The sequence below is a fragment of the Nomia melanderi genome, chromosome 13 (genome assembly GCF_051020985.1).
Source record: "Nomia melanderi isolate GNS246 chromosome 13, iyNomMela1, whole genome shotgun sequence".
In the NCBI taxonomy this organism is placed as follows: Eukaryota; Metazoa; Arthropoda; class Insecta; order Hymenoptera; family Halictidae; genus Nomia; species Nomia melanderi.
This window is the reverse complement of record NC_135011.1, coordinates 42196-67572: the sequence shown is the minus strand read 5'-3', so window position 1 is coordinate 67572 and position 25377 is coordinate 42196. Positions and strand designations below refer to the sequence as shown.

The 25377-nt window shown below is 42.0% G+C and overlaps 4 protein-coding genes across 22 annotated transcripts; 2 read left to right on the top strand and 2 right to left on the bottom strand.

Annotated features, from left to right (window-relative positions):
* The first annotated feature begins 13 nt into the window (after window positions 1–13).
* LOC116431494 (uncharacterized) lies at window positions 14–5027 on the top strand. The gene is given in 16 exon segments (XM_076373344.1): window positions 14–199; window positions 424–619; window positions 702–907; window positions 993–1157; window positions 1415–1681; window positions 1770–2054; window positions 2115–2413; window positions 2485–2689; window positions 2762–2965; window positions 3027–3242; window positions 3318–3474; window positions 3558–4135; window positions 4212–4379; window positions 4453–4572; window positions 4658–4824; window positions 4885–5027. Coding segments are annotated over 15 exon segments (3273 nt in total). The 5' UTR covers window positions 14–199; window positions 424–504; the 3' UTR covers window positions 5006–5027.
* On the bottom strand, window positions 1584–8526 carry LOC116431535 (uncharacterized). 7 transcript variants are annotated; one of them, XM_031987121.2, is made up of 6 exons: window positions 6682–7962; window positions 6380–6592; window positions 5870–6291; window positions 5607–5794; window positions 5142–5537; window positions 1584–1733 (listed from the first exon to the last, which is right to left on the bottom strand). In XM_031987121.2, the coding sequence occupies exons 1-5, from the start codon at window positions 7352–7354 to the stop codon at window positions 5156–5158; spliced, it is 1878 nt and encodes a 625-aa protein (XP_031842981.2). In that variant the 5' UTR covers window positions 7355–7962; the 3' UTR covers window positions 1584–1733; window positions 5142–5155. The 7 variants fall into 7 exon arrangements, 6 of the variants coding, with proteins under 6 accessions (XP_031842981.2, XP_031842982.2, XP_031842983.2 ...); XM_031987122.2 differs by lacking the exon at window positions 1584–1733 and adding an exon at window positions 1769–1916; XR_004235958.2 differs by lacking the exon at window positions 1584–1733 and adding an exon at window positions 2872–3078 and having other exon boundaries at window positions 3179–5537; window positions 6682–7960.
* Window positions 8527–8583: 57 nt separating this feature from the next.
* On the top strand, window positions 8584–13655 carry LOC116431537 (tubulin alpha chain, testis-specific). Its single transcript, XM_031987129.2, has 3 exons — window positions 8584–8996; window positions 9090–9306; window positions 9480–13655. The coding sequence occupies exons 1-3, from the start codon at window positions 8994–8996 to the stop codon at window positions 10616–10618; spliced, it is 1359 nt and encodes a 452-aa protein (XP_031842989.1). The 5' UTR covers window positions 8584–8993; the 3' UTR covers window positions 10619–13655.
* Window positions 10781–25048, bottom strand: hts (adducin 1-like protein hts). Of its 13 annotated transcripts, none has more exons than XM_031987116.2 (15): window positions 24402–24987; window positions 21103–21554; window positions 20838–21024; window positions 20385–20767; window positions 19833–20282; window positions 19582–19718; window positions 19339–19456; window positions 17635–17748; window positions 17407–17499; window positions 17069–17264; window positions 16863–17000; window positions 16688–16759; window positions 12871–12938; window positions 11855–11983; window positions 10781–11221 (listed from the first exon to the last, which is right to left on the bottom strand). In XM_031987116.2, the coding sequence occupies exons 2-14, from the start codon at window positions 21211–21213 to the stop codon at window positions 11870–11872; spliced, it is 2181 nt and encodes a 726-aa protein (XP_031842976.1). In that variant the 5' UTR covers window positions 21214–21554; window positions 24402–24987; the 3' UTR covers window positions 10781–11221; window positions 11855–11869. The 13 variants fall into 13 exon arrangements, 9 of the variants coding, with proteins under 9 accessions (XP_031842976.1, XP_031842975.1, XP_031842977.1 ...); XM_031987115.2 differs by having other exon boundaries at window positions 11855–11998; window positions 24402–24986; XR_012999892.1 differs by lacking the exon at window positions 10781–11221 and having other exon boundaries at window positions 11886–11998; window positions 12871–15965; window positions 24402–24752; window positions 24826–25041.
* Window positions 25049–25377: the final 329 nt, after the last annotated feature.

The window sequence follows — 25377 nt, the reverse complement described above, 5'->3', positions numbered from 1 at the left end:
TCGGCAGCAGGAAGTCATCGTCGCCCTGACCGGAAGTCACCGTTCATTTGACCAAGGAAATCGATAATAACGACCGCGAAAATTTTGAACTACTCTGAACCCTCTGAACTGAACTGGATTATTGTTAAATCCTTTCCTGAATAGTAAATCATTTTTCAATGAAAAATTACCTGCTTTTATTATTCTTCGCTCGTTACAGGTAAACATATGTTTCCGCTTTTGTAATTGTTTTAACCTTGTACACGTTATTCTCGTAATTATAATTGATCTTTCGTCACCGTTAATATTCTATTTATTTGTTCATTTATAAATAACCAACTAAACGTACTTTATGAATATAAGTAAGCTTCTATTAATAAATAAGATATTTCTTATCCAGCATACATTAACATTCGATATTAATGATTTGTGATGATTATCTAGATACACTCGGAGGTTAATCGAAGACAATCTATGGATTTGTCACATGTTTCTAATCACCGATAGAATATCTATTATTTAAACATGGAAGTTTTAATTCGTAGAGGAAATCGCGAAGATTGTAAACCTATAAGTAACTTGATACAAGAACTAGCTGATTTTGAGAATATGCCAAATGGACCAAAGATTGATTATACAAGTAATGATTTAATTATAAATATATTCAGTTTAATATTACAGAACAAGTCATAACATTGAATGTAAATGTGAAATAATTTTAGCATTAGAAAGAGATGGATTCGATACAGATCACCCATTCTTCATTTGCTTCGTTGCAGAAGTTGATAAAAATATAGTAGGATATGCAATTTTATATTACACGTATTCAACGTGGTGTGGTAAAGCGATGTACCTGGAAGATATATATGTGACACAAGAACATCGAAACAAGCATATTGGTAGTAAGCTATTAAAAGCCATAGCTAAGGTATAGACTTTCAAGTGTAAAATATTATTTTTATTACATTCATTTATTTTATATAATAGATTTATCGTTTATTCTATACGTGTAGGAAGCTGTAGACAACAATTGCTGCAGATTAGATTTTTCAGTTCTCAATTGGAACCCTGCGCAAGAGTTTTACAAACTTAAAGGTGCTGCAGACTTAACTGTAGACGAAGGATGGCATCATTACCGTTTTTCAGATATTGCTTTGAAAGCTTTAGCAACCGATATATAATCATTACTTTATTTATAAAGCTCGTTTTCTAATATACAGGAGACTTTTTAAACTCCCTGTATGTAATTACATATTCAATTGTTAATAAATATCCGAAGGTCTATTAGTTAATTAGTTATACCAGTAATAGCTTTAATATAAAAATGAGTAATAAAAAGGTAATCGATCGTGTATCAGTGTGAATTTAATGTAATCCTTGAAATTTAAAATCATTTTCATATTAATCGAGTCCTCTTGTTCTATTTTCGTTATAGCGTACATATCTCTTTTCTTCTACCGTGTCATTGCACGAATCAGCTGCAATTCCAGTTCCTACTTCAAAAGAAAAACTATGTAAGGAACACGTTGAAGATGTCTATGAAAGCGATTCCGATTTGCTATCGCATAGCGATATGAGCTGGGGTTCGTTGCAAAATAGATATGTGCCATACGAAATTTTATCCGACAAATTTACTTCATCGTCGTCGTCGTCATCTTCTTCTTCTTCTTCTTCTTCTTCTGCACTTTCTTCTAGCTCGAGTGTAACTATTACTCAGTACCACTTTATCAATTGAAACTAAAATTTATTTTGTGCTGTAATGAAAATACTAAATTTGTTACTTTTTCAAGTCTAGTTCATCGATTGTACTCGATCACATGCCAGTGCCGACAAATATAGATGCAATGCATTGTGCAAGTGAAAACAGTTGGAGTAGTTTCGCTTTAGATGCTAATGCATGGGATGACGATAAAGCACCTGTTGTACAACTACGAAATCTGAAAGAAGTATTATTCGACGATTTAGAATTCTGTGGATTTTTAACAGACAGACTAGTAGGAATTGCATCATCATTTTTGGCTAAATCTCCAGAAAATGGCCTTTATGTTTTAAACAAATGTGTCATGAGAAATATGGTACTTGATCGCCTCTATTATTAAAAAAACATTCTTTTGGTAAAGATCATTTTCTTGCAGTCTATTTCAAACATTACAATGTTATATTTTCATCGTTATTTGAGATACATTGATCTCTCGTATAATTATATTTCAAATTTATCTGCTTTGGGAAAAGTCCCTTATTTAATGCATTTAAACCTGGCGCACAATAGAGTGAGCATTATTTTAAATTTTCAACCACCTTGGTACTTAACTTATGTAAATTTAGCCTACAATTATGTATCGGAAATGCGCGATATCAGTTCCTTTTGGAGTATCGTACACCTGGATTTATCGCACAATGCAATTGAAGTAATTAATGGCTTACATAATTTAAAGTTAGTATATTCGCTTCGTACTCGGAAACAAATTGTTCCCATGTGATGATACTTCTACATGGTATTTTTAGATATCTCAAGTATTTGAATTTGTCTTATAATTTAATCGAATGTATCGAGAATTTGGATAAACTGAATATTCAAGAACTCAATTTGGAAGGCAATTGTATAACATCATTCAAATCTGCTATACCCAATTACAACATAAACACTTTGCCTCATTTACGAAAAATATATTTAGGATATAATAAAATATCTACCTTGGAATTTTTTAAAGTAATAATCCTCGTAAAATTGCGATTAATTCATCCATTGTTAAAATAACTAAAACGTGAAAATTTGATTTAGGATGGATACAGTTTACGTGTAATAGATCTGAAATTTAACAGAATCTCCGATTTACTGGAATTATCGAACTTCAAAGGTTTCATAGATGAAATAGACCTCAGAGGCAACGGTTGTACAAAGTGGCCTAATTACAAAGCCGTACTTTTATTCTCCGTACCAAGTATACAAAAAATTGATGGTATTCCTGTGCTTACTTCCGAAAAAGTATGTAATTAAAAGAGATGAAAGATATTATCTAATGATAGTGAGGAAGGTAATTTAATAGATTGTTGCAGCAACCCTGTTTGCATCGCCAGTGAACTTAACGGCAGCCCGTACTGTAACAAAATTAACTTTATTAGAACAATTAAATACACCCACTATTGATCTGCATGTTTTACCATACGATGAAGCTAGCCCACCGTTATTGGTACTTACAGGTCCATCAGCAGTGAAAAAGATATCTTTAGCCACTCATGTTGTTCTAACACTTTCAAAAAAAGTAATTTCGTAAACGTACATAAATATATGGGATTAATAGGTTTAAAATTAGTTCCAAATCGATTTCGGATTTCAGATCAAATATTGTTCATGGTATACCACGAAGGAGATAGGAGAGAGCGAACTGGAGAAACAATCGTACATTTTTGCGGATAGAGAAGAATTTAATGACATGTCTCGTCGCGGAGAATTTTTGGCAATTCAAGAAATGTTAGGGAACAGTTATGGGTTTCGTTAGTTCGAAATATTGGATTTTATATACAATACTCTTCACCCGACTATGTATCATTTACAATTCCCCTCGGCATTTAAACAGATCACAATCAAATCGCTTCGTTAATACTCGAGAAGAAAATTGGTATCACTCAAATGGATTTACACGCAACTATACAAATGTGTAAAAGATATTCCAATACCAAACCAATTCTTGTATTAACAAAAAGTGAACAAATCCATCGTAATTGGGTACAGGAGAAGTTCGATGTTTATACATGCGTTAAGGATAGCACAGACTGTTTGCAAACTGAAAGCAATAGTATAAACGAGAGTACTACAGAATCTAAAGAAACCGTCGAAGATAGTTTAAGCGATGTACAGATAATGTATTTCTATATCTTTCAAGTAATATCGTTCCAACTACTGTCAAACAGAACTTTTCTTCTTTAGGTTCTAGATAGCTCTCAATTGTCTGTAGAAGCAGAAAGTAAAGACATGGCTTATACACGTGAAAGTAACTTATCGCTACCTATGGACGTTTCATCGAAAAAGGAGCTGGAAACCGAGGAAAAAAAATACATAAAATTTCAAGGAGAACAAGAAGAACTTAATCACGCACTTACAAAGTTTCTCGATCCAACATTCAATGCGACGTTAGACGAAGAAAATGATTTAAGGGTATAAAATATTTAAAAATCAATAATATATGTACCATACGACATATGATGTATGGATATATTATACGATTAAATAGGTAATATTGGATAAAGGATTGACTGTCATAGAAGAAGATGAAGCTACAAAACGAAAAAGACATCAGGCGAAACTCCTGCAACGTAGGAGTACGTTAATACACGGAGAACCATTTACCGTAGATAATTTAAGCGAATCTGTGTCAAGTGAAGGAACATTATTTGATCAAGTTGGTATTAAACACTCCCTTTTCCAGCTTGATATTAATGTTAATGTAATACCGCTTCAAAATTTGTTTCAAGTTTCTGATGGAAACAAAAAATCCGGAATACTTAAAGGAAATGTATACCGATCTTGTAATGAAAACAAGAACAATGTACTTAAACCAACACCTAAATAATCCAGGATTCTTTTCTTTAGTGGTATCAGTCACGATCACTATCAAAATTCAATTGAAGTTACAAAATTGATTATACATATGTAATGAGATTTTAATATTTTTCATAGTTGCTGACGGATAATTATAACGAGGCTTTCAATAATCTCATCAATTTCATTTATAAATCGTATATGGGCTATTCCACTGAAAAGCCAAAGTTTTTCACTGAAATTAATCACTTTTCCCAAGTGGCTATTCCCTCAATGATTGATACTGTAGTCGAAAAAATAAGACAGTAAGCATATAAATACGACGAACATTAATTTTATGTTTGCTTTCATGTATGAATTTGTAGGTCATTATCAACGTCAAAGTTACAAACGAAAACGTGGTTAAGAACGTACGGCATTGCATCGTTTAAAAAATTAATGCCCAGTCAAATGACACAAGATGCAAGAACATGTACCGACGATTAATTAGAAGTGTATGATTCATTGGTGTGTAGAAATGAATTACATACAGGATGAACAGATTTTTCCAAAAATACTTCTGTACAAGGAACTATCGGTTAAGAGGTAAGTATCTGAAATATATGTATGCAAAAATACATACTTTAGATTAGATTTCTATTTAAAATTGATGTTATCTGTTGGCTCTATAATCACTTGTAAACTTGCATTATAATTTGTACTCTCCATAGGTACTTCCTGATTATTAAACGTAACAGTGAAGGAACTCTCGTCGACTTTAGATACAGGATTTTGTAGAAACAAAAATTTCTTTTGATTATCGGTATGTTTCGATTCAGATTGACTTATTTGAATCCGTGGTTGATGTAACATATTATTCTTAGAATTCACGTTTTTCGATAATTCATTCGATTCTGGTTGCAATAAAGAAACCGAATACGAGTTCTCAAGATCCGATTTATCGTTTATATCTGTGTGCTGTTTTAAGTGGTCGTGCAAACTGTGTTTTTGCTCAAATACCAGATTGCAATGATTACATCTGAAAATGAAGTAGTAACGATATACATATAAAATTAAAATGTACACTCTTATTAATTTACATACGTACTGGTATCGTGTCTCGTTAGTTTTCTTTATTTTATTTTCAAATGGATAATGAACTTTTTGGTGTGCAATTAAATTGTATCGTTCGGCAAAACGTTTTCCACATAACGTACAAGTGTACGGTTTTTCACCAGTATGAGCTCGTACGTGTCTTTTTAAATGAGACGTCGAAAGTAAAGATAAGTCACAAATCTGTAATAAAAAAAGAAAGGCTACTGAATTTATCTACAAATGAGAAAGAAACGAGTGATGGCAAATATTACTAACATGGCATTTATACGATTTTTTCCCACTATGTGACAATTTGTGCATATTATAAGACGTGTGATGAATAAATCTTTTACCGCATAATTCGCATTGATAACGTGTTTCACCAGTATGCATCGGCAAATGCCTCATAAGCGCTATTTTTTGTGAGAATGATTTACTGCAGAAATTACATTGAAATGGATTAATCCCATTGTGCATTCCCACGTGTATTTCTAACGCATGTTTATGCTTGTACGCCTGACCGCATTTTTCACACATATAAGGTTTTAACGAAGAATGAGTTTTTATATGTATTTTTAATTCGGCAGGTGTCCTCCATTTTTTACCACAAATAGAACAAGAATAGTTTAACGACTTTAAATTAAATTTTGATGTTTTTTCTGATTTTACAGGAACTTTTATGCGATCGACTATCAGTACTATGTACAAACAAAGATTTAGGTAAGTGAAAATATAGCATTTAAAATATAATTAACGAATCCATTAAGCGGACAGAAATCTTTTTACCTGTTTTGCACTCTGTATTTTCTTTTAACTCTGTTGCACTTTCATCCATTTCTTTCCATTTCAATTCAACGGATGCTGTAATATTTTGTACCTCTAACTTATTGTCGGAGAACAGAGAATTAGTTTTTATCGAGGTCTTTACTTCTCCTTCAGAGTCAATCAAAGAAAAGCAATTCCTTCCCTCTGTGTTCGAATCTAGCGTACGCGCGTTTACTAAGGGTATTTGAAAAAATGTTATTAATTTAGTTATTTAGATAATTTTTTTATATTTATATATAATCGAGAACAATATATTTCATTACCTTTGGAAGAACTGACATCGTACACACGATTGTCGGTAATTAGTGCTATTGAATTGCAGATTGTATCGTTTCTTAGAACCTGCTCTTTTTTCAAATTATTATGACTATTATTATCATAATTACTTGTACTACCTTCTTCATCGGAGTCTGCTAAGTTTTGTTTAGGTACTTTTGACTTCTCTGCGGTCTCAATAGCATAATTTAAATTTGAAACATTTGTCGCTTGATTCGTTATTTTATCCTGAACGCATTGTTGCTTATCCGATTCTTTAATTTGAAAACATTGCAAGTTTGGCTCTTCTTTAGAATATTCATTAGCATTATTTAATGTTAATTTATTCGTTTTTGAAACTGTGCTGGTGGTTGGATTTCTATCATTATTTATCACCTGTTTCATGCTTTTTCTTTTCTTCGCAGCACAATATATCTTCAATATTTCACAGCGTATATTTAAAACAGTGTTTTGTGCTTGTTCCAACATTTGGAACAAATTATAACATTGCGAACAGATGTACGAGTCGTTTAATTCTGGAAAAGTCGTACACAATACTTTTGATATAAAATTTGCCAATAATTCGCCATTCCGAGGAAGAGATGTACGAAATATATTCACGTACGATGAAACATTGAGAATCATTTTGCATACCAAACAACGTGAATTAGACACAGACATTGTTCCGTACGGTTACAGTTTCATTGGAAGTTGCTTAGAATTTGATATTACTTTATTATAAATAATAAGTAAATGCGTGACCATTTCATTCCATAATTGTAAGTTACTCTTCGAAATTGCATGTCAAGCGTAAATTTCACCTTATTTTGCTGGTAATTTATAGAAATGTTAATTACGCGTGTACACGCATATAACGAATAGTTTGATCAGAGACGAGGTACAGGGTAGACACGACACGCGGTATAAAATTTTGTCGTACGCTTCCGGGGGTCCTGGGACCCCCTTGCCATTTTCGTGTCATGCCCTGTAATACCGACTCGGGCTGGTTTTGCATGGCAGCGCTGTACACCAGTGACGGGAATTGGAACGAAAAATATCGAAACGCAGACTTCGGATATACGATTCAGGCAGAGTTGGTAGTGTGTCAGTTGGGGTATTTCGCGCGATGTCGGTATTTCAAAACAGTAGACAGAGAAGTAGATTGTATGCGCATCTCGATATGCGCAGCTGGCCAATCGGTGCTACACCGTTGCCGCCAGATGGCGTCACTATCCACTTTTCGAAGACGGTTTCCTTCTTTACGAAATAATTCATTATTCTATTATTCGAAAGGTTTTTCTTCTTTTCCATTAAAATGCATTACCGTGACACGTTCTTCGAAAGCAACTGCCGTCATGTAGCGATTTCTGGTCTCTGTAATCATCTTGCAAAAAGAAAAGACAATTGTTTGAAAGGTACGCAATTGCGCGTGCTACCGGTGGTGTCGGTTGATTCGGTTGATCAATTAGTTGAGAACACTGCGATCAGAAATAGAACGAATAACGCGTCTAAGCAGGTAGAAATCTTGTTTGGGATCGATTCCAAGGAGTAAGTCGAATCGGAGGAATTCTGCGTGAATGGAAGAGATGAAATGTTCGTATTAATTTGTAGGTAAACGCAGAAAGGGCAGAAAAGAATCCGTAAAGAGAGAATCGAAGGAAATCGGTTCGACGAAGGAGTAAAACGACTAAAATATTCCCCGAACGTATGCGTTCGAACGAATGGCTGGGTCGCCGAACATGAAAAAACGAGGTGTGTATTACGCGGATAGAAATAGAACGATGGAATTTGCACTAAGGACGTTTCGTTGAGCTGGCTTCGCGCAACTTGGCTGGTCAACGTTGGTCGAAGATGTAGCTGGCACGCTATTTATATCTGTTTATTAAATGCGAATCCGAAATACGCACGTAACAGTTTGAAAGCGTCTCGCCGAAATGTTTCTTGCACGTTTCTATCTTACGGATCGATCGCGTACGGTCTAACGGTTAATATCCGAATGATTCGACGACGAAACGAAACGCGCAAAGTATGGGATTCGATGGGATTGCGATTAAACCACGAGTAGGCTGGTAAAACCATTGAATCGTCGACAAGGCGATGGCTCGGAATCATTACGAGATAACTTCGAAGCGACGCGAAGCCGAGGATATAAGAGGCCGTCGACCGTATTTGCGTCACTAAGTCTCTATCGTTCAGAGAAACGGCGTCACGTTTTTCTAGAAACGCATCGGTGTTTAACGGATTGTGCGTTTCTCGCGATCATTCGAGAAACTAAAAATTAACGTGTATACACAGGCTTCATCGGTGTGACGCTATCAGAATGGTAATTATTATTTCGAAATCGTTAAGATGTTTGATCCGAGAAATAGACTACTGGGTTGCATGAATCGGTGTGTATGGGAGTATATTGTTTCAGCGCGAATGCATATCCATTCACGTCGGTCAAGCTGGCGTGCAAATTGGAAACGCCTGCTGGGAGTTGTATTGCTTGGAACACGGGATACAGCCGGATGGTCAGATGCCGACGGATAAAACGTTCGGAGACGATAGCTTCAGCACTTTCTTCAGTGAAACGAGCGCTGGGAAGCATGTACCTAGAGCGGTATTCGTCGACTTAGAACCTACAGTGGTTGGTAAGAGAACACGAGAAAATCAGAAAAGAAAGAAAAGAGAGGAAAGATGGAAAAGAAAGAGGAGAAGGGAAGGAGAAAGAAAAGATGGAAAAGAAAGAGGAGAAGGGAAAGAGAAGAAAACGATCGAAGGAGAATGATCAGTGTTGCGATGTGACGATTACTTATGTTTGCAGATGAAGTACGAACGGGAACGTATCGGCAACTGTTTCATCCGGAACAATTAATCACCGGAAAAGAAGATGCAGCGAACAATTACGCACGCGGCCATTACACGATCGGCAAAGAAATCGTCGATTTGGTGATCGATCGTGTACGGAAATTAGCGGACCAGTGCACCGGACTGCAAGGATTTTTAATCTTTCATTCGTTCGGAGGGGGCACTGGCTCGGGCTTCGCCTCCCTCTTAATGGAACGTCTTTCCGTCGACTACGGAAAGAAATCGAAATTGGAATTTGCTATTTATCCGGCTCCGCGAGTCTCCACCGCGGTCGTGGAACCTTACAATTCCATACTCACCACTCACACGACCCTCGAGCACTCGGACTGCGCTTTCATGGTGGACAACGAAGCGATATACGACATATGTCGACGCAATCTCGACATCGAGAGACCAACCTACACCAACTTGAACAGACTGATAGGTCAGATCGTGTCCTCGATAACGGCTTCGCTGCGATTCGACGGCGCGCTGAACGTCGATCTGACGGAATTCCAAACGAATCTGGTTCCCTACCCAAGGATTCACTTCCCTTTGGTCACCTACGCCCCGGTGATATCGGCCGAGAAAGCTTACCACGAGCAACTTTCGGTGGCGGAAATCACCAACGCCTGCTTCGAACCAGCGAATCAAATGGTGAAATGCGATCCTCGCCACGGCAAATACATGGCCTGTTGCATGCTCTACAGAGGAGACGTAGTTCCGAAGGACGTGAACGCCGCTATCGCCGCCATCAAGACCAAACGCACGATACAGTTTGTCGACTGGTGCCCAACGGGATTCAAAGTCGGTATCAATTATCAACCGCCCACAGTTGTACCCGGCGGCGACCTAGCGAAGGTACAGCGAGCAGTCTGCATGCTAGCCAACACCACGGCCATCGCTGAAGCCTGGGCACGGCTGGATCACAAGTTCGACTTGATGTACGCCAAGAGGGCTTTCGTTCACTGGTACGTTGGCGAAGGAATGGAGGAAGGCGAGTTTTCGGAAGCTCGCGAGGATCTTGCAGCACTCGAAAAGGACTACGAAGAAGTTGGCCTGGATTCGGTCGACGTCGACGTGGACGCAGACGCAGACGCTACCGACGAATATTAACACTCGCCCCTATTCTCGTTTCTCAGCACACATTCGTGTTCACCCGGCGAGAACGATCGGGGCGAGATTCTCTAGAATTCTGGCCGTGCAAACGAGATCTGGAACGAAACGGAACGTATCAGTATCGCGCGAGGCGTATGTAACGTATACGAGCGGCGGCGATTCTCACGACTTTCAGACGTAATTTTGTTTTATTGCATTACACAAACGGGGGCTGGGAAGGCGAAATTAAATAGCGGATTAAATACATCAGCACGACGCCTTAACAAATTAAAAACGTAAAAACATTAACAGTACAATATAGTTCCTTATCATAGACATAATGCGATGGCAGTCTTGAGTCCTGGAAAGATGCTGTGATTGTTGCACAATTAGTTTTACTTCCGATCTTCTATTTCCTATTTTCTATTTCCTATTTCCTATATTCATTCGTCTTCTAGATACGCACTCTTGATTCGCATTGCGATCTTTGACTCTTCTGTCTCGCGTTGTCATCGTTATTCGGTTTCACTCCTTTGCGTTTGCGTTTGTGTTTGTGTTTTTCTCTTCTTTCTTCCTTCTTTTACTTAATTATTTGCAATAAGCTTTTGTTCGTGGCAGTGTCTGTGAACGAACAAAGAAGGAAAGCAATTAATGCGAGTCGTGAAGCGAGGAAGGGAAACGGAAGGATAAGAAAGGAAGAGAAAAAGGAAGGATAACGGATACGTGTATGCGATTTAAATGTCTCTCGATCGAACAAACACTTTCGAGGTGGTACAGAAATGAGTATTTCGTGTAAGATTCAAGACGCCCGTGAATGACAACACGATTCATACCGCTGCAGCAACCATGACAAACTCTAACTGGCGGCTAAGAAGAACGAGTTCTAAGTTTACTGCGTCTATGCGAATTACAATAGCGTCAGCTCGTCTACGCTAAGATGAAAAATGCACAGACGTAGAAACCTCCATCCTACCTTTTCTTACTTTGCAACGTCTTCTCGGTAATTCCAAAATATAGGAACGAACGGTAATGGTCGCGAGCGAACGGTTTCCAACAAACTCTGTTAACGGACACGCCGCGCCATTTCTTTCAATCTTTAGATCGAGGAATCGTTGCGCAACTGTCTCCGATGCGATTCACGAGACTCCTCGGTCGCTCGGTACGGTACAAGTTATTCAGATGCAAGATCGACCGATCGATCGTTCGAGAATCAAAGAAATCACACTTGAAATTTTCTGACTTTAATATACGTACCAAAATTAGGACTACCTACGCCTCGAGTGGCTTCTTCTTTTCTTTCTTCTTCTTTAGGAATGACGGTGTCCTGAGGCCTTTTTTCTTCTTCTTTTCCTTCTTTGGCGATTCCTCACTAACGCTCACATCCTGCGACACGGAACCCTTAACACGGAAGGTCCCAACCGTAACCATAAACCTTTATGCATGCACATGCAAACAGCCAATTTTTGCTAATACATGGCTACATGCTTTCTCACTTTCTCACTCGTGTTCGCGTTTGCTCCCTTTCTCTCTCTCTTTCTCTCTCCCTCTCTCCCTCTCCCTCTCTCTCTCTCTCTCTCTCTCTCTCTCTCTCTCTCTCTCTCTCTCTCTCTCTCTCTCTCTCTCCCCCTCTCACTCTATTCCCGTCCCCTCTCGTACCTCTTTGACCATTTCTAACACGTACACGCACCAACCGTCCGGCACTTGACATTCCTCAAGGTTTTAGTGTTTAGTGTTTCGCACGAGTACTCGAACATGTCGCATATGGAAAGAGACGACCCTCCTTCGACTAGCTCTCATGCAAGTGAACGTTATCGACGAAACTAATGGCTTCTCCAAAGGCCGTTTGTAACAACGAACGACAGAGTACTGTCCACGTATGATTTTCGAAATACTTATTCGCCGATAACAGATGAAACCGTTTCGGTCGTTTCCCGGAGGTACGTATGCCGCGAAACCGCGCGGTCTATAGAATAATTAGTAAACTCTGAAAGATGCGCATATATCGGTACACCGGGTACCGGCAACGCGCCTTTTAAAAGTCCTCGAGCTCTCCCAAAGTCGAACCTGGTACACGAATGCAACCGAAGAAACTTGAAAGGCGACACCAATTGCGAATAACCGTAATACACGGCGAAACAAGTGTAACGGACGTCACCGGATCGAATCGAATCGTTTCCGCGATACCGAGTTGTGTCGCGTGCCAAGCTGCTTCGAACAAAACTCGAGAACACCGTACAATGTATAAACGTATGAGAATACGAGCAACAAACCTCTTTACTACTTTGTGAAAATGTACTGTGATGTGCGTCCGAGTGATCGCCGTTCACGGTATTTTCTCCTGCAACACAAAGTACAAAGCGTTACATCCATGTATACACATCGCCGCGCGACACGTTCAATCGTAAGCTCTATTCTCAGCTGCTTCTCCTCGCCAAAGTAACGTTCATCGACCGAGGTTACAGAACGTGCAAAAGTTAAGGAGTTGTCGATACCAAAATCAAGCGCATGCTTACCTTGTACATGGAATTACCGTTACATCTAACGTATCGCTCGAATGATTACTCAGAAAAAGAAACGGATAGGCGAATTCTTTATGCAAACTTGCTCGGCTGATGATGCATGCAGGTCGAGGCGTCGTTTATCAATGGAGTCGCAATTTTCTTTCCTTCTCTCTTTACCAGGCAATTTATTTCGGTTCGAACAGGATACACATGCTCGATACACAATGCAAGCAGGAAACATAAAAAACCAAAAGAAGAGACAGAGAGAGCGGAAGAAAGAGAAGAAGAAAGAAGAAAAACAAGGCGAAATATAAACGAGGAAAGAAACATTCTTTAAAATAACGATCAATCGCCGGTGGTCGTTTCGATTGCAGTTGTGTCGATAGTGGAAAGTATGCGCCCGTATATATTAAACGATTTAGGTGATCGTTAAGCGGTCGAAACAAAACAGCTTACTACAATACTGACTGTACGTATACAACTGCGACACGTTACGAAATCTGTATGAAATCTGTATGAAAATAAAAGCAAAATAAAAAAATCAACTGAAAATACGTGTCTTAGCGATTCAATGTGCAAATAAAATGGTCCGACAGGTACTCGAGACTCTTAACTGAATATCGTTGAAAACTACTCGAATAACAAAGTGCCCGATCGTTGGACAAACAACTTGAGAAAGTAGCGAAGGTATTCACGTTGCTCCCGGTACAGGTTCAATCGTCATCGGTTTATCTTCCTCGACGTTCAGATAGATGACCGCGATTCTTTGATCGGCCTGGTGATCATCGGTAACGACCGACTCTCTCGCTTCTTCCTCTTCTTCTTATCTGCTATCGCGTCTCTGATTTCTTCCTCTACGGGTGATAAAGGACACTTTCCATCGCGACTGATTCGACTGACGCAATAAATGCATTCGTCGCAGATCTCGAATGACTTGGAGAGTGTCTCGTCATCCGACAGATTCTCCGATCCCGATAGTTGCAACGACTCCATTTGCTCGTCGCTGTTCTCGCACGAATAGGCAGCGCTAGCCTCTCGTTCTGCACAATTCACGCTTTCGAAACTCGAAAATGGACTTTCCGCTACTGTCCCCCCATTATAGGCAATACGTTCCGCATCATTTTCGTTGGGATTCTCGCATCTCCGACGATCCGTCCTCTGATCCGTTTCCTCATCGTCGACAATGTTTCGGTAACCACGACACGTCTCGACTCGAAAATTCAATTCCACGGCTCTATCATTGTCACTCGTCAAGTTTCTCTTGGCTATCGTACGAAACTCGAAAATCGCATCGCACTCTGTTCCGATTACCGCCTCCTCTCTACTGGCCGATTCCGTGCTTTCTTTGTTCGTTCGAATCCAGCTGACTGGAACTTGGACACAAACATCGCGCGATTCCTCTTCTTTCGATCGATGCACACCAGCCGATTCTCTCTCTTCGTCGATAGCGTTTGAACCGGCAGCTTCCTTAAGCTCCACGTTTGCACTGTTTTTAGCATTTTTAAACGACCAATCAACCTTTACAACCTCCGTTAGGATATTCGTGAATTTACGTTCGAGTTTATGCTTGTCTATATCAGCTGTATCAGCATCGATTACATGGTGGACAATTTCGTGTACAACAAAGAGAGGTACACTTTCTTTTCTGTTCTCCGTGAAGAAACTTTCCTGGCTCGTTCCGTTCGCATCCATCTCCACGAGTTCGCAATGATCTTTCAAAGTCGACAACAATGTCGAGGACGCGAGAGCTTCCGAAGACAAGGGCGAAGAACAGCCGGTGAAGGAAGACGAAGAAATACGCGGCGTGACATGCTGATCGATGAATTGCCTGTTACTACAAAGGGTGCAAACTCTCTCGAAAATTTCTGCGACGAGACAAAAAATATTCGCATAAGTATCGTTAGCATCGAGTTCGGCGATAATTTCGTTCGCGCTGTCGCTAATGTCGTTGCGAAAAGCATCGTCGTTGGTGTCGAGTAATCGAAGAATCGTGACATCGGGTAATTCCAATGTGTCGGATCCTTCGTTTGAACGGTCATCGGTACGTTCGCTGACGGACGAACAAGTTCGCAAATTCGTCGATTCAAAAGTATATTCGTCGAACCAGAGACGGTGGTCATGTTTTCCATCGAAATCGCGTTCCACGGTTTTCCACCACTGTTGTTTGCATTCAAAGTTTTTCTTCCCGTTCGATCGTGCACGAGAATACAGATTGTTGTTGGGTTCGTCGCGTTCGACCAACGACAGCAACGACGCTCGTAACCCGCCCTCGTCCAGAGTATCCGGATACTCGGAGTCTACGATTGGCGTTAATCTGTAGAGTAACGTCATATCGACGGGATCTAAATGGTATTTGGTCGAGGCTTTGAAATCGGAGTAACGTAAAGCGTTCAATTTAGTGTTCGATGAACGGAGATTTGCATCGATATCGTTTACAATTTCGACGATACGTTTCGAGGCGTTCGTCAGTTCGGCCGACAGGTCATTCTTTCCTGTCTCTGCGCTGCCTTTACGAATCTTTTCGTTCGGGCAAGCATTAGACGACGAACTTGCTTGTAATTTCGGCATTCCTTCTCTTCGCTCTGTCTCCGCGAAACAAGAGAAGCTCGACTTCTCAACGTCAGACACGTATCTCGAGCGATCCAAGGTGGCATCTCGAGGAACAACCTTCGGAGAGTACGATATTATCGTGGGTGTCATTCGCTGAGCGATAACACCGCTGCGAGCTACCTCTAACCGAGGTTCGTGTCGACGACAGATACAGTCTTGGCAGTGGCAGCATTTCTGACTATCGACGCGCATCTCATTCTCGATCACTTGGTAATTTTCACTTTCGCTGCAGCACCTGCTCGACGAATCACGATCTGCAACCACATTGTCCAAAAACTCTATCTACGTTCTCTCGCAGAGACAGAAGATACTTGTTATGATCACGGATGCTCACACCAGTATGCCTGAAACTCGTCGGATTCGCGAGAAACCTGGGTAAAGAAAAGTAACGCGTTTCTCATCTTTTGCCTCGACATACTTTCATATTTCCTTCTTTCCGAGACCCGACGGTAATTGGTGATTACAAGCGTTACGTGAGACGCGATGGGACACGAAACAAAGCATTAATCGTGCATTGCAGCTATAAAGACAACAGGCAGTGTATAAAGAAAAGAAAAAATTCATAATAAAGCTTCGAGTCGATCGACGAACACGCGAACATGCGGGTGTGCGAATTTACGGTCATGCACGGTGCAAGCGTTGGTGATCATAAATGAAAAGGTATTGAAGAGGGGATAGAAAGTGGAGGGATAAATGGATTGGCCTTGTTCTTTGATTGCTAAAAGTCTAATGTCATTCTCACAAATATCTTGTCAGAGATCAGTGGAAAATGACTAGAAATGAATAGAAACGAGTAGAAGTTGAACTGCCGTGAAATATTGCTTCGTTCCTTCTCAATGGTTCAACTGTGACCCTTGAGAGTGAACGACGCCCGAACCGAATTGTCTAGGTGTCCACGCGAGAGAGAAAGCGAGAGCGAGAGCGAAAATAGCGCTTTCGCGTCAACACCTAAAATACTGTTAGTAAATTTACTTACCGTCGCTCAGGACAACCTCTGGCTGACTCGGCACAGGCACTTGCTTCGTTTCTATTCGTAGTACACGGGGTTCTACGAATTAAACGATTACACGTGGATACGTTATGGAAATGGATCTTCTACGACGAGTAACACGTAGATCGATTATGCAAACGTTTCAACGGTTATTATTTACCATCTCTGCTTTCTTCTTCCGTCTCGGAAGTTACCGAAACCGGCGATTGTATTGGACTCTTTGCGGTACTCGACTCGTGTGTCGCGCGGCTAACGTTGAACGACGACAATGCCTCCGATTCCGACTGGGACTCGTCGTCTGCGTAGAAAGAAATGTTGACAACGTAACACCACACTCCTCTCGCTTCGATTCCATATCACACTTACACGGATCTCCTTTCTGTTTCCGTTCGACTTCTTTCTTGTACTGATCAAGCTCTTGGTCCGTAACAGCGTCGAATGGATTTTTCGCGTACGGAGTCTTATAGACCATCGCGTTGTGCTGAAAGCCTCTTTGAATGATACCTTTACTAGCTGCCCCCACTAAAACCACTTGCTCGCCTGTTCCGCTAATCGTGGCATCCTTCCGTGCAAATGGAAAGCAAATGTCGCATTAATTCCCTTTCACGCGAGCCGAATCTTATACGCGAACGTACACGTAGAGTAAAACGCGAGAAATTGAAATGTCGGATAATATGGTGGTTGGACGGTACGATGCACGTTACCTGCATCTTCTTAGCTTCTTCCCATGTAACGCCTTCCAATATGTGAGACTGTGGCCCAGCCGATATTTTGTCGGCTCTTCGGTAATCTTTGATCTAAACAACGTAGAAACGCAACGTACAAGATCGAGCAGCTTGACGCGGATCAAAGATAACTGCTCAAATCATTTGGGAATGAGAATCGACAAAGTGACAAAGTGTCACAGAAAATACTTACGCACAGGAACTTACCTGTTGTTGTATTTGCTTAAACTCCTTCGGATTGGTATTTTTCGGCACAAATTGAAGAGCACTGTCAATCTTCACCGGAGTACTGCTATGGGTCGGCGAGCCGTCTGACACCCACTGCACACAAAACCAGAACGTTAGTCGACCCCCGCCAATAATTTAACATACGATACAGCATCGCGTCAATGTGTTTCTCGCACTCTCTGCGTACGCTTATGTGTGCCTGCTGTGTCGATGAAGTCTCCGCGAATTGCAAGGTACAGTTTCATCTTTATCACGGTACCGAGAGCTATCGATGCTGCAATTACGAGTATCGTTCGTCCATCGAATTCGAGAGTTCGAGTTCTTCGGCTAGTTTTGCCAACTGGTCCGGAAATCTACAATTTCCTTTTCTCAGAATCAATCCATCCGAATGAATTTTCAACGCGTCCGAATGTATCGATCGCGAACACCTCGAGCTTACAGTTTCATCTCTGTATTTACAGGGTCGATCGATCTGGTTTTGTAAATGCAGTGGGACGAAGAATCGAACATTCATCGCTTCGACGACACGATTGACAGGCACACATTCATACACGGTTCCGAGAACCAATACGAATCAACCTGCTAGATCTTAGATTCGCCGCAACACGGTTCTGCCGCGAATTCCGAAGGAAAACGATCCGATCGTTTAAGACGACGAGTCTCTGATCGAATCGCGCGCATCTCGGCGTTTCTCCCTCCTTCTACTGTGTTGCGAACGCGCTATCGTACCGACCCGCAACCGTCAAACGAAAAGATCCTATTACTTTCGAAGAAATTACCTATACACGATGAACAGTACAGATATATTTATTTGAATATCAAGAAGCTACAATGTAGAAGTTTAGTGAATTCTATATAAACGGTGACAATGATTTCAACACGTATCAAATGATACACGTCACGTACGATAGTTGAACAGACGGAATTACATTTTTAATCAAATCGCAAGCAGATTTATGCGAGCCATCTCGAGTCTTGCGTTATAAATCAAGTTTTCCTTCTTACTTTCCTTCCCCCACCCCTTCTCTCTCTCTCTCTCTCTCTCTCTCTCTCTCTCTCTCTCTCTCTCTCTCTCTCTCTCTCTCTCTCTCTCTCTCTCTCTCTCTCTCTCCTCCCCCCCTCACTCTCTCGCTCTTCTCTCCCTTTCTTTCGTACTTGCCGTTAAAATAGCATACAGTGGAATGCATATAGCAGAATATTAGAATCTTTCACCGCGCGATACACGTAGGACGATCAAGATAGCGATGCGGCAGCTATACATGGTAATAGCAATGAAATAATTCGAAAAAAAATTCTTGAACGGTAAAGAAAAAAGAAAAGAAAGTTTTGTTCGTTTCCATGGGAATGATATTCGGGGTTCGCGAATGTGAAAGAATTCCAAGAGAGTATCGAGTGTTCACCGTTCTTCTCTTGCTTATCGTCTAACGAAATACGTAATAGCTACAAAAAGTTGCGCGTACAATTTCTTTTAATTTTAATCGATAGCGAACGATACGTTCCTTAAGAAACGAAGATACGAAAAACATTCAAGAACACGTGCACGTGAAATATTTACGATTGTTGATGACGACTGACACTTTTTCAAAGTACTACACGCACCTTACATTCCTTTTATATGTTTTTCTGTACGGAAATGTGCTTTTGCGTCTACTCATTTTTATTTTCAAAAGTGATAACCTCTACCTTCGTAATCTTTTTCGGGTCGGGAGTTCCAGTCTCCAATATTTCAACCTTCTGATACACATTTGGAGAGTTTAACCAACGTGATCTGTCTGTGCCCTTCCGACCACCTTTCCAGAGCCTGTCGACAAATGAAAATTAATCATTCCAGATATCTAATCGCATTCGCACGCGTATCGCGCGTTCACGGGGAATGCCAACTCTCCGTGAACGCGTAGCAAGTAACACGACTGCACGCGTATTTACCCTTGTTTATAAAGTTCTTCCTCTTCGAGCAGATATCCTAGAGACGAGACTGCGGGTGGTACTTCCACGTCGTTACGGGGTCGTGGGGGTTCTCCTTTCACTAATGGATTTCTATATATGTAACCCGTACGAAATCCCTATAAGGAATAAACAAATGAACCGCAAGTTTTGGTTGTACGTTGCAAGGGGAACGCGCAGCAGAGCCACGGGAGAAAGGCGGCAAAGGCGGAATCTAGAATGTTAACGCTTACAGCATTGTCGAGCATCCTCATGAGCGCCTCGAATTCAGTTCCACCGATTCGCCAACGCTTCTCAAGTTTTTCGGCTAGAGCAGTGCTCTCGGAGATCGGAGCCGTTTGCTGCGGAGTTGGCGGTTTCCTGGAAGCTTCGAATATAGCTTTCTTCGATTCTTCCGTGATGAGATTTAGGTTATCGAGTCCAGCAGGCATCAATTTTAACTGCGTCTCGCAAGCCAACACCGTATTGTAAACATTGAAGAAGGCTTCCTCGACGGTTTCCCCGCAGCAGAGAGCACCACGATTCGTCAATAACATCACTTTGTTCACTGGACCAAGATTTCTGGCTATTTTCTCCTTTTCCTCCGGCTCAAAGGACCCACCGATATACTGATGCGTGCTCACCTCCCCTATTACTATACTCTCTTGTCCGATAGGCAATAAACCGCATTTTAAAGAGGAAATCTGCAAAATGGAATAGAGAATCGGGGTTAGATGTTCTCCGAGCAGAGATTCGCGAGGAGAGACAAAGAGAACTGGCCAGAGCGGGGGCCGGGGTTCACTTACAGCAGTAACGGACGGAGTGGTAATGTGAACGATACACTTGATATCGGGCCTGGCAGCATGAATCGTCGAATGTAATTGAAATCCCGTCACGTGGACCCCGAAGTTAGTCGTTCCCTGTTCCACGATCGTCCCTTGCATGTCGACTTTGACCAAACTCGAAGCGGTGATTTCGTGGTAAAGCAACCCGTACGGATTGACTAAAAAGTGTTCTTGATCTTGGTTCAAGCGAGCCGTAATTTGCCCTCCCACGCCTTGAGTCCAGCCATAAAGGTCCAACAATCTGAACACTGCTGCCAACTTGCAGCGCAACAATTTCTCTCCTTTCGCATAGCCCATGCTTTCAACGCCACGAATGTCATTGATGGGCAATACGCAATTCGAGCCTGCGAACGGAACGAATTGTCAGCTAAACAGTTCTCAACACCGGAATCGTTCTCGATTCGGTCAACCTACTTTTGAACACATTGCCGTTGAACCGAGCACCTTGCGCACCCATCATATCCGAGATTTGCTGCAAAAGACCGGACGGCCCGGCACCATCTTTCATTTGCGTTTCGATTATCCGTTCCAGCTCCTCTCGGAACAGTCGCGAGTTCATCATCATCTCGACCCTCTTCCTCCTCTCCATTTCTCTCATGTCCTACAAAGAGAAGATTCAGAAATGTATCTGGAAATGAAACTCGACCGAATTACGTGTATTTTCCGTGAAATATGTTACCGCATCGATATCGGCAGGCCTCATTTTACTCTTTTCCTCCTCCGTCAAACCGTCCATTACTCCATTCGTGTGTGGCTCGGACAAGGTTTGTTGTTCACTCGTGTCCGCCATTTTTAACAAGTTTAACGACGATGCTCTTTATTTTTATTTTTATTTTTATTTTTATTTTTATTTTTATTTTTATTTTTATTTTTATTTTTATTTTTATTCGTATTCTTATTCCGATTCTTATACTTTCCTATTCGTTCCTTCTCCCCTAAACTATACACACGTATGTTAGTTTCCGTTGCCGTTCTACCCGTTCACCTCTTCTTCTTCCTCTTCCTCCAACTCGACTTTTTCAACCACTACTACCGCCGCCACCGCCGCCGCCGCCGCCACCGCAGCCACCACCGCCACCGCCGCCACCGCCACCGTCGTCTCTTACTTCCTCTCCCTTCACTGGATACCGGCTAAAACAAATTGTTGTTCGTGTATCCAAGCGAATCCACCCACGTTGCAGCAATTTCTTATGCGATTCGTCGATTATGAGAATGAAAGGGGGGTTGCGGTTCGACTACAAGAAGAAAAATTTCGTTAAAACCCGTCTAGCAGATGCGAGCGTAAACGCGAGGAAATCCTTTACGAATAAGATCGGTCTGGCTGCAATTTGTCGAAACTCTGGAAAATTTGTCGAATAAACAAGTATCGATCGTTGCTGCTCCCCTGGTGGTTCGAGAATTCTAATTCAGCTATTCGGTAGCACGATATATTCGTCGGTATTCCGTCGCGATCGACGAAACATGAAAAACGTCAGAAAACCGGTAGAAGTGAGCAAACGATCAATAAACTCGCAGCCAACAGTCAAGTGTAACGCGCGTCGAATGCGTAGACAGTAGGGGTGAACCGACGACTGGAATCCCTAGAACGGCTGAAACTCCACCGCGCTCCTGTTTTCCCTTTTCTCTTTTCTCTTTCATTTCTTTCGTGGTTTTTTCCCGTTTTCGTTTTCTAAAATTCTTACTACGCTTATTTATACACCGCGGTCGCATCTCGTCTTCCGTTTTCTCCCACTGTACCTTCGCAGTTTCACATTCCATCTATCCTTCGGTGGTGTTTCTATCGAGAAAAACGGCAACGACACGCTCGTTCGTCGAGAGAACGACTGCTTCTTCTTCTTCTTGGTCGTCGACTAAGGGCGCGTTTCGTGTTCCCACCCTTCGTTCGAAATACGCAACTACGCGACAAGTGCTCGGCATTTCGATGCTCGAAAATGCACCTTGGTCGTACTCTGCTGAAACGCGCAATTAATCGCGACTAAATAATTTAATCCCATCAATTGATGTTCATCAGTGTTATTTAACAGCAAACATCAATTGGACGCTCTTTATTCATAACCGGTACTCGCAATCGATTATTTTGCGTGTGCGTGTGTTCTCGGGGGACGGGAGTGTGTGTCGTGGCATGTAGGAAGAATGTAAATTTCAATCCCTTCTCAGGATGTAATTGGAAAGTAGCGGAGAGTGTATCGGCAATGCGAAATATACTCGATAACGAATTGAAAGCGTAAAGCAAGATAGATAATGGTCCGCGCCGAATAGGACACGTATCGCGCGCGAGATGCTTAATGTGACGCGTCCGCTGTTCCTCGACACGATGATGTCATAACTTAAAACGCGAAGCTTACTTTGCCATCGTTGAATGGCTGGTGTATATACCGCGTGCAGCCAATCTCAACGTACTCGTACTCTGCGAGTATACATGGAAAAATACCAAACGACACCGGTGTATCGGCAGTTTTACGAATATTCGTAATCGCATGTGCCGATTTCCAACACAACACCCAGAGTAAAAGCGTTCTCGGGTTGTTGCTAAATACAAGCCAACCGCGTTCTGCCATTCCGCGATTACGTTAGACCGACGAAACGAATGGTAGCGTCGTGAATTCGAATAAAAGTACTCGAGTAAACGATCGAGATAACGAATGCGCACAGGTGAGAGCATACCTTCTATAGAATCGAAACCGGAGAGAGCAGCCAGTTTATTTCCAAGCCATAGACGATAGATTGCGCGCGGGCGGTCTCGAGTTTCCCCGACTAAAAGAGACGAGGTGGCTATGCATTTGTTTGTCGGAACGTTGCGAGATGTACTTCCTATCGGACGCTCCTTCGAGCAAATGTATCGCCTCGAACATTTCAGACAGCCCGAAACGTTTAGCCATCGGAATATGCGGACACGAGTATGACACCGCGCCGTATCGGACCGTATCGCACCGTATCGCACCGCACCGCAGCATACCGTACGTACGTACGCTGTACACTGCATCCTTCTTCCATCCCGTTTCGTATCGGCGTTGTATCAACGCTTACTAAATTACACGCTGATCATGAGGACGTCGAGACGAACTCGGTACAAGGTTATTCGTGCGAATACGCCCAAATGACCGAGATTCGTATCTACGAATCTCTACACGTTCCTGTATTTTATTCAAGCCTGTAAAAAGTTGTGCAACGATACAAACTTTTATTTCGGTCGCACCGGGTCGAGCTTCGTCTCGACACGTAATACACCACGCTCGCATCCGAGAGATATTTCTACAAGATTTTTCAGAAATGTTGCAACGTCCGAACGACGACTACGTCGAGGGCCACCAGCGTTCCCCTGCCGCGAATCGATGAAATGCGAGAGTGCAAAGGAAAGAAACGCGAATCGACGTGTTCCGTTCGAATCGGACAACTCTGACACGGAGAATAGAGAAAATCCTGTTCCTAGAATGTTATGTTCCGCCTCGTCGATGTGGGCATGGTCCAACGAAAAATTCTAGTAGCCAACACCAGAGACAGAGAACCAACCGACCAACCTTGTTTATCCAACCGAATCTTCCATTTACCAGTTGCTGAACGTACACCCACAGAAATTTGATCCCTTCGATGGGAAATGGGAAGAAAATAAGGTCAATGATTTAACAATGCAAATGGCGATACAGCGACACAGAACGACGGTTTTCGATGGCGTAACTATCGCGGCAAGTATCTCGATAATTACCGTTATAATTGTTTCGCGAGATGCTTGTATACAGAGTACGCGGTCGAATTTCGATGCTCGAGGATCAACGGTGAACCGTTATTCGGAAGCGATTATCGGCACTCGAAAAACTATCCAAGATTGCCGCCTAATCGACGACACACCCCTTAAGCTACGTCATTCCTGTCAATTATTAGTGGCCACGATTCTCTGTCGCGTCCGAACGCGAGTATGCGAACAGGAAAACGCGATTTACGGGAGAAACGCGGCTTCCGCGGTTGCTTCGAGAAACCTACCTGACAGAAAATTGCTGATTATCCTCGACAGTTTGTATATTCGTATCCGTTCAGGAAACCTTTCGACTCGCCGTTCGTATCACCGAGCAGTCGTTCCGTTCGGTGGACAGCTTCCCCGCCCCCGTCGCCGTCGATGCTCTTCCGGCGGCTGGCAGAGCCTTCCTCGAGCCTTCTCCACCTCTTGGTTCCACCGTACTACTACTACTACTGTCGCCGCCACCACCACCACCTCCGCCACTACCGCCACTACCACCACTTCCACCTCCTTTTGTCCACCTTTTGTCGTTCACACTTGAAAACCAAGCGCCCCTTTTTGCTTTGCTCCACCAAATCGAATGGCCACCGTATAACCTATTCGTTTACACTCGTGTCAGCCTCTTCCAGACTCGAACGTTCTCCGAAATCCGTCCAGTTACGATTTTACCATGTTCCTACGTACGATTCCTTCTTTTCGCCGAGCAACTCGTCCACCTTGCGTATCAACGGTTTCGTTACTACTCGTACGTACAACTTGTTCGTCTCTCTGCTCCACATGTAGGTACTGTGTCACTCTCTCTCTCCTTCTCTCCCTCCTTGCCCGAACTCTATCTCTCTCTCTCTCTCTCTCTCTCTCCGTTAGTGTTCTTCGTCTAATTCTACCTACATTGAACATGCGGAACATGCGCACAATCTTCCTGCGCATCGACTCACCAAACATTCGCGGCACTTCAACCAAGTATCGATTCTCGAAGTTACACGGTTTAGTCGATCGACTGGCCTGAAGTAAGCGTCGAATGGGAACATTCGAACGTTGGACCGCGTAGCGTAATATTAAAAATCTTTAAACGGATCCGTTTGCATATTCTCTTCTGTCATGTTTGCAATGCCGTTTATCCGAACGTGAAAGTATTCGAGTATCCTCTGCTATAACATCGAAGCGATGCAGTATCGTCGGAATCACAGTGACGTTTGCAATCGCGAAGCAAATTGAAAATAC

Coding starts and splice junctions, on each gene's coding strand:
- LOC116431535 (XM_031987121.2), bottom strand. CDS start 7,354: ATGTCTGTGTCTAATTCACGTTGTTTGGTATGCAAAATGATTCTCAAT. Junction 6,292..6,379: donor AAATACAGAGTGCAAAACAG/GTAAAAAGATTT, acceptor GTTTGTACATAG/TACTGATAGTCGATCGCATA. Junction 5,795..5,869: donor AAAAATCGTATAAATGCCAT/GTTAGTAATATT, acceptor TTTTTATTACAG/ATTTGTGACTTATCTTTACT.
- LOC116431537 (XM_031987129.2), top strand. Junction 9,307..9,479: donor CTTAGAACCTACAGTGGTTG/GTAAGAGAACAC, acceptor TTATGTTTGCAG/ATGAAGTACGAACGGGAACG.
- hts (XM_076372956.1), bottom strand. CDS start 21,213: ATGGCGGACACGAGTGAACAACAAACCTTGTCCGAGCCACACACGAAT. Junction 20,283..20,384: donor CCACTCCGTCCGTTACTGCT/GTAAGTGAACCC, acceptor TCCATTTTGCAG/ATTTCCTCTTTAAAATGCGG. Junction 16,760..16,862: donor GGAAGAAGAAAGCAGAGATG/GTAAATAATAAC, acceptor TTTAATTCGTAG/AACCCCGTGTACTACGAATA.